The sequence below is a fragment of the Eleutherodactylus coqui genome, chromosome 11 (genome assembly GCF_035609145.1).
Source record: "Eleutherodactylus coqui strain aEleCoq1 chromosome 11, aEleCoq1.hap1, whole genome shotgun sequence".
NCBI lineage: Eukaryota > Metazoa > Chordata > Amphibia > Anura > Eleutherodactylidae > Eleutherodactylus > Eleutherodactylus coqui.
The window spans coordinates 37,977,103-37,991,702 of NC_089847.1; the positions used below are offsets into that span (position 1 = coordinate 37,977,103).

The following is a 14,600-nucleotide window of genomic DNA, read 5'->3' on the forward strand; positions in this document are numbered from 1 at the left end:
GGTTGGGGACAGTTCCTCCTTGGACCATCTAGTAGGGATGAGGAGACTTGAAAGGCCATGGAATGCTCCTCTGGGAAACCAGGTATGCAAATGTAGGTTTTATAATGTCTTGGCAATGTAAAGGGTGAAATCTTTGCCTAATGCATACCATTATCCTCAATAGAATCCATATACAACCTATGCGGATTTGCTGCAGATTCATTGCATATATGTGAAATTGTTCACAATGTCTGGACTTAGCCTACTTATAAAGGTCTATTTCTTTCAACCAAAGTTGACTCACATAGTGGTGTGGATTATATGTAAGACTATATAGAGCCAGCACGGCTGCAGCATGACATGCCCTCTGAACGCCAGGGGGATAACTGCTCCAGTGAGATGGGGATGGGGAGTGCAGGGCAGACTAGACAGGTCCTAGTGGTGCGGGACTCAATTATAAGGGGGACAGATAGAGCAGTCTGCCATAAAGACCGGCATTGTTGAACGGTGTGTTGTCTTCCTGGCACTTGAGTTTGACACATCGCCGATCAGATTGAGAGATTACTGGGGGGGGGGGAGGCTGGCAAGGATACAGCGGTCATGGTGCACATTGGCACCAATGAACAAATTAGAGGTCAATGGAGGGCCCTCAAAAACTATTTCAGGGACCTAGGATCCAAACTTAGGGCGAGAACCTCCAGGGTAGTTTTCTCGAAAATACTACCTGCACCAAAAGCCCCACTAGAAAGGCAGCAGGATCTTAGGGAGGTAAACAAGCAGCTCCGGAGTTGGTGTAAGAAGGAGGGCTTCGGGTTCTTGGAGAACTGGACTGACTTTGCTGTTGGCTGCAGGCTCTACCGTTGGGACGGACTGCATCTTAATGGGGAGGGTGCAGCTGTGCTGGGTGAGAAGATGGCTAGAAGGCTGGAGGAGTGTTTAAACTAGGTACTGGGGGAGAGCAAAAAGATAAACAGGGGGGTAGACAGTGTAGATAGCGACCTGGGTCCAAGTAATGGGAATGGAGGGGGAGAGTTTCGAGAGGGGGGAGTTAGTACAGTTAGATTCAACAGAACAGCAAAATGAATGTAAAGAACCACAACACCAACCGTATAAATTGTATGGCTACGAATGCAAGAAGTCTGATCGGCAAAGTGGGCGAGCTTGAAGCGAGAATGACTGATGATAACTATGATATATTTGGAATAACGGAAACATGGCTTGATGATAAGTGCAATTGGGCGGTAAATTTACAAGGTTACAATCTCTTCAGAAGAGACCATGGCGAACAAAAAGGGGGTGGGGTGTGTCTGTACGTTAAATTGTACTTAATGCCGAGGCTGTGAGAAGCTATAGGTGTAGGAGATGAACACGTGGAATCTCTGTGGGTAGAAATACAGTGAGAAAAATATAACAAAATACTGATAGGGGTCTTCTATAGACCACCAAAAGCAACAGAAGAAACTGAAATCGAATTATTAAGGCAGATAGAAAAGGTGTCAAACCGCAATGAAGTAATTACTATGGGGGACTTTAATTATCTGGATATAACATGGGAAAACGAAACCTGCAAATTTCGCAATGGTGATAAGTGCTTGAGAACAATTAAAGATAACTACCTTATCCAAGTGGTGCAGGAGCCAACTAAAGGGAAGGCCACTCTGGACTTAGTACTAACTAACAAACCGGATCGAATAATGGGGGTGCAGGTTGAGGAGCACTTGGCAAATAGTGACCACAATAAAATAAATTTCCAGCTGTCATTCAATAGGAAACCTTAGCAGGGAATGACAAAAAAATTAAACTTTAGAAAAGCAAAATTTGATCAGCTGAGAACTACTATTGGTAACATTAATAGGGACAACATCCTCAAAAATATCAGTACAGACAACAAATGGGAAAAGTTTAAAAACATCCTAATCACCTCATGTCAGCAGTTCATACACTTTAAAAAAAAAAAAAGAACCACAAGTTGAAGGAAACCAATGTGGCTCGACAAGAGTGTAAGGGGGGCAATAAACGAAAAAAATAAAGCGTTTAAACTATTAAAACAAGAAGGCAGTGAAGAAGCACTAAAAACAAACAGGGAAAAAAACAAAATATGTAAAGAAAAGATTAAAATTGCGAGGGAGGAGGCAGAAAGATTGATTGCCAAAAAGAGCAAAAATAACCCTAAACTATTCTTCAACTATATTAACAACAAATGGATTTGCACTGAGAGTACTGGCCCTTTAATGAATAATGCAGGAAAAAACATAGAAGACGGAAGGCAAATCTATTAAATGGTTTCTTTTCAAGTGCATTCATGAACGAAAAGGAAATGTCACACAAAATACAGGGGAATAAAACAACCCCCCTCCCCCCCCCCCCCCCCCCGCTACATATCACATACCTAACACAGGAGGAAGTGCAGAGCCAGTTACAGAGGATTAAAATCGATAAATCGCTGGGTCCAGATGGAATACACCCAAGGGTTCTAAGGGAACTAAGTGATGCGTTAACTAGACCACTATTTCTTATATTTATGGTCACTATCAAGACCGGAGTTATACCATTGGATTGGTGCATTGCCAACATAGTTCCAATTTACAAAAAGGGGTCCAAAAGAGAGCCTGGTAACTACAGGCCGGTAAGTCTCACTTCAATAACTCGAAAAATATTCGAGGGGTTTCTGAGAGACGCCATCCTAGAATACCTCAAGGAGAACAATGGAATAACTCTTCACCAGCACGGGTTCATGAGGGGTCGATCATGTCAGACCAATCTGATCATCTTCTACGATGAAGTAAGTTCTAGGCTGGACCTGGGAGAGTATTGATCTTGTATATCTGGATTTCTCTAAAGCATTTGACACCGTGCCGCATAATAGGTTGATAGACAAAATGAGGCAGCTCTGACTGGGCGAAAACGTGTGTATCTGGGTAAAGAACTGACTCAGAGATAGAAAGCAGAGGGTAGTAATAACTGGTTCATACTCTGATTGGGCAACCGTCGCTAGAGGGGTGCCACAGGGCTCAGTACTAGGCCCCATTCTGTTCAATATATTTATCAATGACCTGATAGAGGGACTGCACAGTAAAATATCAATATTTGCAGATGATACAAAATTATATAAAACAATTAATACAATGGAGGACAATGTGCGACTACAAAAGGACCTAGATAAACTGGGGGCTTGGGCAAAAATGGCAAATGAAGTTCAATGTTGATAAATGTAAGGTTATGCACATGGGCAGGAGAAACAGATGTCACCGATATACACTAAATGGGGTACTGCTAGGGAAAAGTGATACGGAAAAAGACCGGGGGGTACTAGTGTATTGTAGATTTAACTGGAGCAACCAATGCTAGTCAGCTGCTGCAAAAGCTAATAGAGTCTTGGGGTGCATTAAAAAAGGTATAGGGGCGAGGGACGAGAACATTATCCTCCCACTATATAAGGCACTTGTCAGACTTCACATGGAATAGTGTGTACAGTTCTGGACACCGCTGCTCAGAAAGGATGTTGCAGTGCTTGAGGGGGTTCAAAGAAGGGCAACTAAACTAATACATGGAATGAAAGGACTGGAATACCCAGAGAGACTATCAAAATTAGGACTTTTCACCCTGGAAAAAAAGACGACTAAGGGGCGATCAAATAACTATGTATAAATATATTAGGGGACAATACAAGAATCTCTCCAATGATTTGTTCATGTGTCAGTAACAAGAGGGCATCCGCTACGTCTAGAAGAAAGCAGGTTTCATCATCAACACAGAAGGGGGTTCTTTACTGTAAGAGCAGTGAGAGTGTTAAACTCTCCACCTGAGGACGTAGTGATGGCAAAATCCATTGAGGAGTTTAAGAGGGGACTAGATGTCTTTCTTGAGCGGAAGGATATTACAGGATATAGACATTAGGTGACCTGCGCATTTGTAGTTTCGGGTCTTATATATAGGTAGGAACTATCAAAGGTTGATCCAGGGATTATTCTAATTGCCATTACGGAGTCGAGGAGGAATTTTCCCCCAAATGAACTAATTTGCATCATAAGTGCTGGAAAATATAGTATAGCATGACAGAAACTGGAAGGAACCAATTATAGTCAATGAGTTCTAGTTTCCGTCATTTGACAGAAACGGCATGACATTTTTTTCTGTTTTTCTGTTCTGTAACGGAACAGAGGATCAAAAAAATAATAAGAAATGTGCCATAGTGATATAAAACTACTGATGTTATTGGTAAATTATGATCGTTTTAACAGAATAAAATAAAAAATTCTGTCATTTTAGATTTTGCTCAAAAATTGTAACAAGACAAAAATATCAAAATCAGAAGGTAAAGGAAAAGTTGAGTAATTCATAGTTGCATTGTGAAGCTTTCTACTTACCATTCAACAGTAAACCTTTAAGAAAATACAAAACATGATGCCTAGGAGACCTCTGACTTCCCAAAAGAAATTAAAAAAGAACCACAAAGAATAAAAAAATGCAGAAGAGAGTAGGAAGATGAAGGAAAGGGTAAGGAGATATGGGGCCAGGTGCGAAGTATCCTTTCCAACAATGTAGGCTGCATTTCTACATACTCTATGGGTTTCCATCGTGATGTTCCATTTGAAAGAGAAAAAAACAGCATTAAGTTGGAACCCTGGGATGGAGTAGAATGCTTTTATGTGTGGCATAGAGACTGCTCTGTTCTCTTTTTCACAAGGTTTCTGTTTATTTCCAGTACTTTAAGAGGATTATAAAAAAATTCTCCATTTAAACTTAGCTTATTATAAATTCTAGATAAATAACAAAACCAACATATATATGACTAGCTGATATACCCGGCTTCACCCGAGTTAATTTGCTACAAGTGTTTACCTGTTGTTAGAACAGAAAATTTTATGAAGTGGTGGTTACTTCAGAGGAACCGAAGAATAAAATATGTATACACATAGGAGTGTTAGATTCTCCTCAGACTGCATGTACCAATGTCCCTCTGCAGAAAGTGCTACCCCTCCCATTCTCCTCACTTTTTATCCTTAAAGGTAAGGCCCCTTTTTATTCAAATTTAACCCCAGACTGGAGCTTGCAGCTTCTGCTTAGCCTTAAAGGCATGCTGCATCCCTGCAGTCCATAGCCGCTTCCTTATGTACTTTACAGCCTTTTAAGTCAATTTGTAACTCATTTACTTTTCCTATTTAGGACCTTAAGAATGGTCGTGCCAAATTTTAGGTTTGTACGACATCGTATAGTTAGACAATTAGAATTGATACATTACATAGGGGGTTCAATTACTTTTGCACTTAGCATTGAATAATCAAGTTGTGACCCCTTTACTTTTCCCATTTAGAACCTAAAGAATGGTCGTGCCAAATTTAACGTTTGTATGACACCGGGAAGTTACGTAACAAAGAGGGTGACTTACTTAAAATTGCATTAAATAATCGAGTTGTGATCCCTTTACTTTTCCTATTCAGCATCTATAGAATGTTTGTGCCAAATTTTAGGTTTGTATGACACCGGGAAGTTAGAGAATTAGATTAGGTACGTTACATAGGGGATGTCACTTACTTTTGCACATAGCATTGAATAATCGAGTTTTGACCCTTTACTTTTCCTATTTAGGCCCAATGTCCATGGGCGGATTCGATTTGCAAAATCCGCGCGGTTGATCTGCAGCTCTAGCCGACCATAACACCTGCAGATTTTATTTTCAATGATTTGTGGATGCCACGTGTGGATAATAAACTGCGGCATGCTCCATTTCATTGCGGATTAGGCTCCATTCATCTCTATGGGAGCTTAGGATCCGCAGTGCATCTGCAAATACATTTAAATACATTTGCGGATTCAATGCGAATTTGAAGGTCAAAATCAATTAGGGTGGTGGGGAAAAGGCTGGGAGGTGGGGTTGTGGATTTTTTCTGCATGGATGATCCGCAGTGCATTCGCTGCGAATATCCGCATGAAAAATTTGCGCGAGCCGTGGACATGAGGCCTTAGCACCTACAGAATGGTCGTGCCAAATTTCACGTTTGTACGACACCGGAAAGTCAAAGAATTAGTGGCGAGTCAGTGAGTGAGTGAGTCAGTCTGTCTGTCAGTCAGTGATTGAGGGCTTTTGCCTGTATATATATATAGTACTAGTAATTATTAGGAAATTATAGTACCAGTGTTTCTGGTGGTGCAATGCTCCACACAGCTCTGCCACATGCACGTCACACATACACACAGCTCTGCTACATGCATGTCACACACACACAGCTCTGCTACGTTGCTTTCGCATATCTGCTGCACGAGATTTACAAACCAGCTGGTGGCTGAGGGGAAATCGGGGCTTGTTGCTGTGTCATGTAAACTGCATTAGCTTCACAGCGGCGTTGAACCCTCTGTGGTGACATGTTTGCATGACAGTGATGGTTTGTTTCAACACTGGACAACGGTTCACGATCAGATGAAGGCTGGGCTGGTGTTAGTGTCATCAGCACCTGGGATGGCGTGATATTATCTTCAGGAGACTGTGAAGATATTGGTGAAGGACTATGTTTCAATGCTGTTGATCAATATGCACTGCCAGCTATGCATGTGCACATTTGTGAGGTGTCATTTATTGGAGTTTCCACACAGGTGTCTAGCGGTCTCACAACAAACTACAAACTGCAGACTGAGTACTGCTGTATCCATAGCAACTGAGGCCACGGGAGTTCGTGGGGGATGTAGTCTGCCCATAATTCCTCTTTCATCTTAGAGACCATGTGACTGATCACATGACGGTGACATCATCACAGGTCCTGTGAGCACACGAGATTTGTATGTGTAAATTTGTGAGGTGTCATTTATTGGAGTCTCCACACAGGTGTCTAGGTGTCTCACAAGCTGATACAAACTTCCAGACTGAGGACTGCTATATCAACTGAAGCCGCAGGGGTTTGTGGGGGTTGTAGTCTGCCCATAATTCCTCATTCAGGACAGAAGGAGGATAAAGGACCTGTAATGACATCACCGTCATGTGATCAGGCAGTGTAGCTAAGAGCCAGTAACTGACATCACAGGTGCTGTCAATCTCTGCATGTAACTCACAGATCACACACACGGATTGACAAGAAGTGGTCATTAGCACTTTGATGGATAGCCAATGCAATAGCATGCTGTTGTATAGTGGATCATAGAAAATACAAATGCACAGCTGTATATCAAAATGCTGTGAAAGATAATAAGCAGAAAAGTGAAGTTGTTGAGGTTTTCTTTCATTGTGCATACTTTCCCTATTGCACCCTGGATTGCCACCTGTCTAAGAGCAGGGAAACGGCTCCAAAAAAGATGACCCCTACTATCTGATTATCTATATACATATTTAAAAGGCGAAAGCCCTCACTGACTAACTGACTCGCCACTAATTCTCTAACGTCCCGTAAAAACGTGAAATTTGGTATGACCATTCCTTAGGTCCTAAATAGGAAAAGCAAAGGGGTCACAACTCTATTATTCAATGTTAAGTGCAAAACTAAGTGCACTGCTATGTTATGTAACTTCCTGCTGTCGTACAAGCTTGAAATTTGGCACAACCATTCCTTAGGTCCTACATAGGAAAAGTAAAGGAGTCACAACTTGATTATTCAATGCTAAGTGCAAAAGTAATTGAACCCCTATGTAATGTACCTAATCTAATTGTCTAACTTCCTGGTGTTGTACAAACTTGAAATTCGGCATAATCATTCTTTAGGTCCTAAATAGGAAAAGTAAAGGGGTCACAACTTGATTATTCAATGTTAAGTGCAAAAGTGATTCAACCCCTATGTAAATGTACATAATCTAATTGTCTAACTTCCCGATGTTGTACAAACTTGAAATTCGGCTTGACCGTTCCTTAGGTCCTAAATAGGAAAAGCAAAGGGGTCGCAATTTGATTATTCAAGTGCAAAAGTAAGTTCACCCCTATGTAACGTCCCGATGTCGTACAAAAATTTAAATTTGCCACGACCATTCTTTACATCCTAATAGAAAAAGTAAAGGGGTTGCAACTTCAATATTCAATTCTAAGTGTGAAAAACTGTGAAAATCTGCAATATGTGACATAGTTATTTTCTCAGAAACCATAAAGCTTAGGGAAATGATTTGTATACTGAGGAAAATCTACCTTACCTCTATGTGTATATACAGAGGACAATCTATCGCTCCTCTACACATTCTGCAGAGAGACATCGGTACATGCAGTCTAAGGAGAATCTAACACTCCTCTATGTGTATACATATTTTATTCCTCGGTTCCTCTGAAGTAACCACAACTTCATGAAAATTTTTCGTGCGAAGAACAGGTAAACACCTGTACAAAATTAACTTGGGCGAAGCCAAGTATATCAGTTAGTTACCCTATAAACCCTTGTTGCACCTTATCATTAAATAGCAAGATTTACAGTACACAACAGTAAGATAAACCATAGCATTTTGATTTCCAAACATGATTCCAAATAAGGTTTACCACATCAATTGGATCCCAACATGGATCCAGATAAAGTTTGCCATACCAATTTGAACCCGACACGTTTTTCCTTTAGATGTTTGGTACATCAGGGAACTATTTACATTTGTGTCCTGTGATATTATGTTATAGTTTGCACCTAGATGTTGACACCTGGATATGGCGGTGTTTTTCAAGCTTTCTACAGTCACCTTTAAATATTTGCACCTCTTGTATATTCATCAACGGGAACAGTTCTATTCTGCACCCAGTTGCTTCATGTACACGCACCACTGAGGTCAGACACATTAAGGTTGTGAATGCACCAGGTAATGATACTGGCATCATCCAGTAGCCAGTCATGGAATGGGAATGCTCTGATTGGTAATGGTTTGGGAAACCAAATGCTATGGTATATCCTGCTGTTGTAAATATCCTGAGATCTAATGAAAGGGTACAATAGAGTTCTATGGAATAAGAGTGGTCTTTCTCACACATTAAAGCCTATGGTTCAGAAGCAGGGCCCAGACTCAAAGCAGTTTATTGGTATTTAAGACAGAAACCACAGCATGCACAGAAATATGTTGCAAATGAAGCCTTAAAAACACAAGCGGGCAATTCATTAAATCCATGGGGTGTAAAAAAATACACCCTAGACAAATCCACACCAAAACCATGTTCACACGGGACAGAGCAGCTGTAGATTCTCCGCATGTAAAATCCACAGCATTTACTTAAGTTGCAAAGTGGTGGAGATTTTGAAAATCTCATCCACACACTGCGGAAAAAATCCACATGTAAATTGATATGTGGTGCAAATTTTTAAACACTAGCATTTTAATGTATACTATGGATTTTCAGTGCATATTTCACCCCCTGCAATGCAAAGGGTGAAATGTGCAGCAATTCCTCAGCCAAAAGCTTTGCGGCTACAGAAAAATCGGATCCGCCGGGTGTGAAGATACCGTAGAACTAAACCCTGGGAGTGTGGTTGGCCAGATGGCAAGTTCTTTTTAATGAAATATGTGAATAGCACCATACTATGTAAGATATTTCATGGTTTTGTTCAGCTTACAGTTCAAAACTTACTTGCATATGGAGTCAAGTTCTTCAATATCATCAAGCTCTTCATTTACTTTGGATTGCTGAACGTTTTGAGCCATACTATCCCCCAGGCTTATTAGACAGTCAGCAAATCCTTTATAAATAGTGTCACATTTTCTGCTTGCTGCTCTCACGGGAATATGTAGAATTGCTGGAGCAAAGAGAATAAAAGATACCAGTAAGTAATCAATTCTCAATGTGTGCATACATGATACACCATGTTAACCAAAGTATTGGGACACTCATAGATTGGTGTTGAAATTCAATTTTATTCATATTTTTTAATATAGTCTTGGGCAGCCTTTAGCCTCAATGACTGCAGTAACCCTCCTAGGCCGCTTTCCACCAAATTATGATAGATGTGTGGAGGGATTAGCCTCCAATCCTCGAGGAGCGCTTCAGATAGTGATGTGGAAGATGATCTCCTAGTTCATCCCAAAAATGCTCAATGACTTTGGGCTGGCCAATTAGGTTTTGCCGATGTCTTGTTCATGAAACTAAGCCTCAAAACTGCGTGGTGTATGCCATGTTGCTCGGTCATGTTGGTGGAGACACGGAGCTGTACCAGAGTATTACCACAGGGTAGGTAATGCCACATTGTCCAGAATGTCTGTGTACCCATTGGCATTGAGGTTGGACTTCAGTATAACCAATGGCCCTATTCCTTCTCAGCGGAAACACCCCCACGCCATAACAGAATCTCCTCCAAACTTTACTGTTGGGATGACACAGTCACGTAGAGACCAATCTCCAGGAAATCACTACACTCAAGTGCAGCCATCCGATCGGAAGATGGTGTATTGTGATTCCACAACACTTGCTCCACTCATTTACAGTCCAAGAATGACACTCTAAGTGCCATCGCAGGCACCTCTGCGCATTCACTGCTGTTATGTTGGGCTTATGTGCAGCCGCTTGTCCATGGTAACCCTACGCATGCAGTTCCCGAGAGATGGCTCTGGTGCTAATGGATGTTCAAATGGCCTGTGGAACCTCCTGAGTTTTTCAGCAGATGATGTGCATGATGCTTTCACAACTCGTACAAGGCTTTGTTGTTTACATTCTGTCAGTTTACGATGTCTCCCTAAACATTACTGTACTGCATACACACCAGATGGTTTCCATTTCCGAATATCATTGCCAACAGTTGACTTTGGAAGGTCCAAAAGCGCTGTAATGTCTTGTACTGATTGGTTGCTCAGGTAACATCCCACCACCATAACCTGCTGGAAGTTTTTCAACTCTACAATCCATGTTTTCTGCACAGGGATATCTGATTTGCATATCCCCTTCACCTAACAGCACAGGATTGGTGGGTGTCCCAATATTTTTGTCAACATAGTGTATAAATTGATTAAAAAGTACTATATGAAAAAATAAAATGCAAAAAAAAAATCTATGAAGGCTGGAGATCAACATGTGTATACAGTCTGATACAGTCAGCAATGATTGTGTCACAGGTGGTGGTGTAGTGACACAGGATTCGGGATACGATGCAGCAGATGGAGTAATCAAAGTTTACAATATTTAAGAACAAAGAACAGAAACGGGTAAATCTATGGTAAATGTTAATTGCTCACTTACTATACCATTATTCTAACACTAGCTACGGCTAACTAAATCTTAGGATTACTAATATTTTATGCACACCGTAGAAAAATACAGTAAGAACACTATCAATAATACTACCCAAGGATCAGTTTTGTTGAATAGAAATCCAAACCTGTAATATGTGTTTTGTCTTAAAAGGATTAACACTCTTTCCTTTTCAATATGGTCTAGTTGAAAACACAGAGTTCGAACTCCTGTTGACATGTCTCTATTCTGTAGGCTCATGTCTATGTATCCCTATCTCAGTCTGTCATTACGAGCAATGAAACTCAGTTGAAAACGTCTCTTTAAGCGCCATTTCACACACTGCTCTTTGTATCTTAGCTCAGTCCAAAGCTCAGTCAATAGTATAATCACAGTACGTGGCTTCTTCAACAGGCCTGTTGATTACCTAATAACATTCCTAATATGTGGATTGAGGCCTGCCTCACTTACAGTTCCATAGTACAGGAATCACCACTACTACTGATTCAGGAGTGCAACTCTACAGCATTGTTATCCTCATTCACTCTTATAAGCAGCAGCCCCCCTACAGCTCCTCTTCTTGGTCAGCTCCAGTGTCAGGACAGGGTCCGGGATAAAGAAAGTCCCTAAGATAACCCGCAACCCCTGTCCCTGCCTACATGTCCCCCTGGGCTAACCCCCCAGGCGACAACTGGGCGGCGGTCCCTACACTCACTAGGGAAGCGGGACACAGGAAAGACAAACAGACACTGGAGACAAACAAACAGTAGAATGGTTAGACTATCCAGGTCGGCAATAGGAGGGTACGCGGTACAAAGGGGTCAGGCAAAAATGAAGTCAAGTCCAAAAAGCATAAAGTCAGAAAGCCGGGGTCACAACAGGAGTCAAACAATACGTGCAGCTGCAAGACCAAACTAACACTAGCAATGCTGGAAGGAAACAGACACAAATGCAGACGTGAATATTCCCTTAGATGCTGAAACAAGTCTAATATCGACATTTATGGTGTTAAACCACTTGTCATGAGGGGTTTCTCCAATCCTAGCTATAAGAGTAAGAGGATGACTGTCAGTCACAACTTATGTGCCTGTATGATCATCAAGATGTAGCATTACATCCTATTGCGACTAGAAAATAGGGCATAATGGTACTTCTGTATGTGGAAAGTGTTAAAGGGGTTTTTTGGACTCAATTACGGATGACCTATCCTAAGGGTAAGCCATGAATATTCAAATCGGTAGAGGTTCCACCATTCAGGACCACTGCCGATCAGCAATTTGAAGAGGCCAGTGATGTCACATTCATTTGCTACATGGCCTGAGTGCAACTCAGTCACATTCAAGTGAATTGAATTGTGACTGCTATACCAGGCATCACTGCTACAAAATGTATGGTGCTGTGCCAGGTATGAAGTGAAAAGGTCATGGCACTCACCTGATTGCTGTGGCCTCTTCAAACAGCTGATAGGTTGGGGTCCCAAGTGGTGGTCTCCCACCAATCAGATATTTAAGATCAGTAGTGGAGGTGGTTCTTCAATTAATGTGACTCAGTGATTAGCACAGGTGCCTTGCAGAACTGGAGTTCTAGGTTCAAATCTTACCAAGGACAACATCTACATGGGCTTTGTAAGACTCCATGCAGATGTTATCCATGGTCAGATCTGAACCTATGACCCCAGCACTGCAAGGCAACAGTGTTAACCACTAAGCCACATCCATTGAAGGACCACTATCACTACTTCAGGGCTCTTAGACAGTGTTCAATATCAGTTTTAGGGTTTTTTTTAAATGAACTTCCAGTTTGGCAATAATGAACCGCCTGAGATTAAGATAGTCGCCCAGCTGAACTTTTAGCAAAGTTTGACCAAAACAGGGTTCAACTGATTAAATTCGCGTAACACTAGTTATAAAATTGGTCTTATCATGGAACAGTAGGGTTATCCCGTGATTAGCTTATTTTCTTGATACCCCTCTCGTGAAAAAATCTGTCAGGATAGGGTATTAGTGTATCTTGACACCACCAAGAATTCCTGGTGGAGCCAAGATTGACAGGGGGTGACGCTCCCCTGTATGTGATTGGCTGAACAGCTTCTTCAGCACCAGGTCCTGGAAGGGCACAAAAGATTGATAGAAAAGGCATACAGGGGCCGCCAGTGGTGCAGCCGCGCAGCCATAGCTGCAAGTCGGTTTCTTGGCGGCGCCCCAGAAGGCGGAACCCCCTTAGTGTACAACAGCTGCGCGACCTGGGCATCAGGGAGCCCAAAGCGAACCCACTCTGCTTTGCCGCCAGAATGTGTTTTGATTGCCAGCTGTGAGCGGCCATCACGGAGCGGACAGCCGGCACGGAACTCACAGCCGGCAGCAGGGACGGAGGTGTGAGGCAGTGGCCAGGTGGGACGCATGCCAGAAATGGTGGGCGGGACTGAGGTGGGACGCTGCAGTGTCTGCATCGACTTCTGCCGGCCCTGGAGGGTTAGCCTGAGGGTTAAAGGGGTTGTCCCGCGGCAGCAAGTGGGTCTATACACTTCTGTATGGCCATATTAATGCACTTTGTAATGTACATTGTGCATTAATTATGAGCCATACAGAAGTTATAAAAAGTTTTTCACTTACCTGCTCCGTTGCTAGCGTCCTCGTTGCCATGGAGCCGACTAATTTTCGCCATCTAATGGCCAAATTAGCCGCGCTTGCGCAGTCCCGGTCTTCTTCTTTTTTCAATGGGGCTGCTCGTGCTGGATGCCGGCTCCGTGTAGCTCCGCCCCGTCACGTGCCGATTCCAGCCAATCAGGAGGCTGGAATCGGCAATGGACTGCACAGAAGCCCTGCGGTCCACCGAGTGAGAAGATCCCCGCGGCCATCTTCATCAGGTAAGTAAGAAGTCACCGGAGCGCGGGGATTCAGGTAAGCGCTCTCCGGTGTCCTTTTTAACCCCTGCATCGGGGTTGTCTCGCGGCGAACGGGGGGGGGGGGGTTGAAAAAAAACAAAACCCGTTTCGGCGCGGGACAACCCCTTTAATGTTCATCTTAGGCTTACATTATTACATGCAAATAATGTAAGCCTAAGAAAAACAGTAACCGTCACCCTAAGCCAGCAGGGCCGGCAGAAATGTATCCACAGGCTGCTAGGACCTTCCTGCCTTTACCCTATCGGGCACTGAGGGTGTGAGAGGGGCGTTCCTCCTGTCAAACCCCTAGCTTCTGGTGGCTTCAAGGTACAATAATACCCAAGGACAGAATATTCTTGGGTGTATTTGAAATTTGAATTTCCGCTCTTTTTACCAAAAACAGATGAGTGGATATTTAAATAAAATAAAATCACATTCTTGCAAACACAGACCAAAAGTATAGTTAGGGGACCAAGCTTTAATGGGTGTAGAAGATGTGGTCACATCTAAGGCTTGGAGCCTTATGAGGCCCATAAAGTCTCTCTTCCCCATACATGGTGAACAGTTCTACAAATTATGCACTATAGTGGGGGGCCCTGTTACAGATTTTGCATTAGACCCCAGCAGCTTCAAATT

At 42.5% G+C, this 14,600-nt stretch overlaps 1 protein-coding gene across 1 annotated transcript in view; it reads right to left on the reverse strand.

Moving 5' to 3' along the window:
* The window catches only part of NRN1L (neuritin 1 like), a 47,605-nt gene that overhangs the window by 6,923 nt on the left and 26,082 nt on the right, over positions 1–14,600 (reverse strand). Inside the window, exon 3 of the mRNA XM_066582958.1 lies at positions 9,491–9,656. Within this exon, the coding sequence (XP_066439055.1) occupies positions 9,491–9,656 (166 nt within the window). The remainder of the gene's footprint in view (positions 1–9,490; positions 9,657–14,600) is intronic.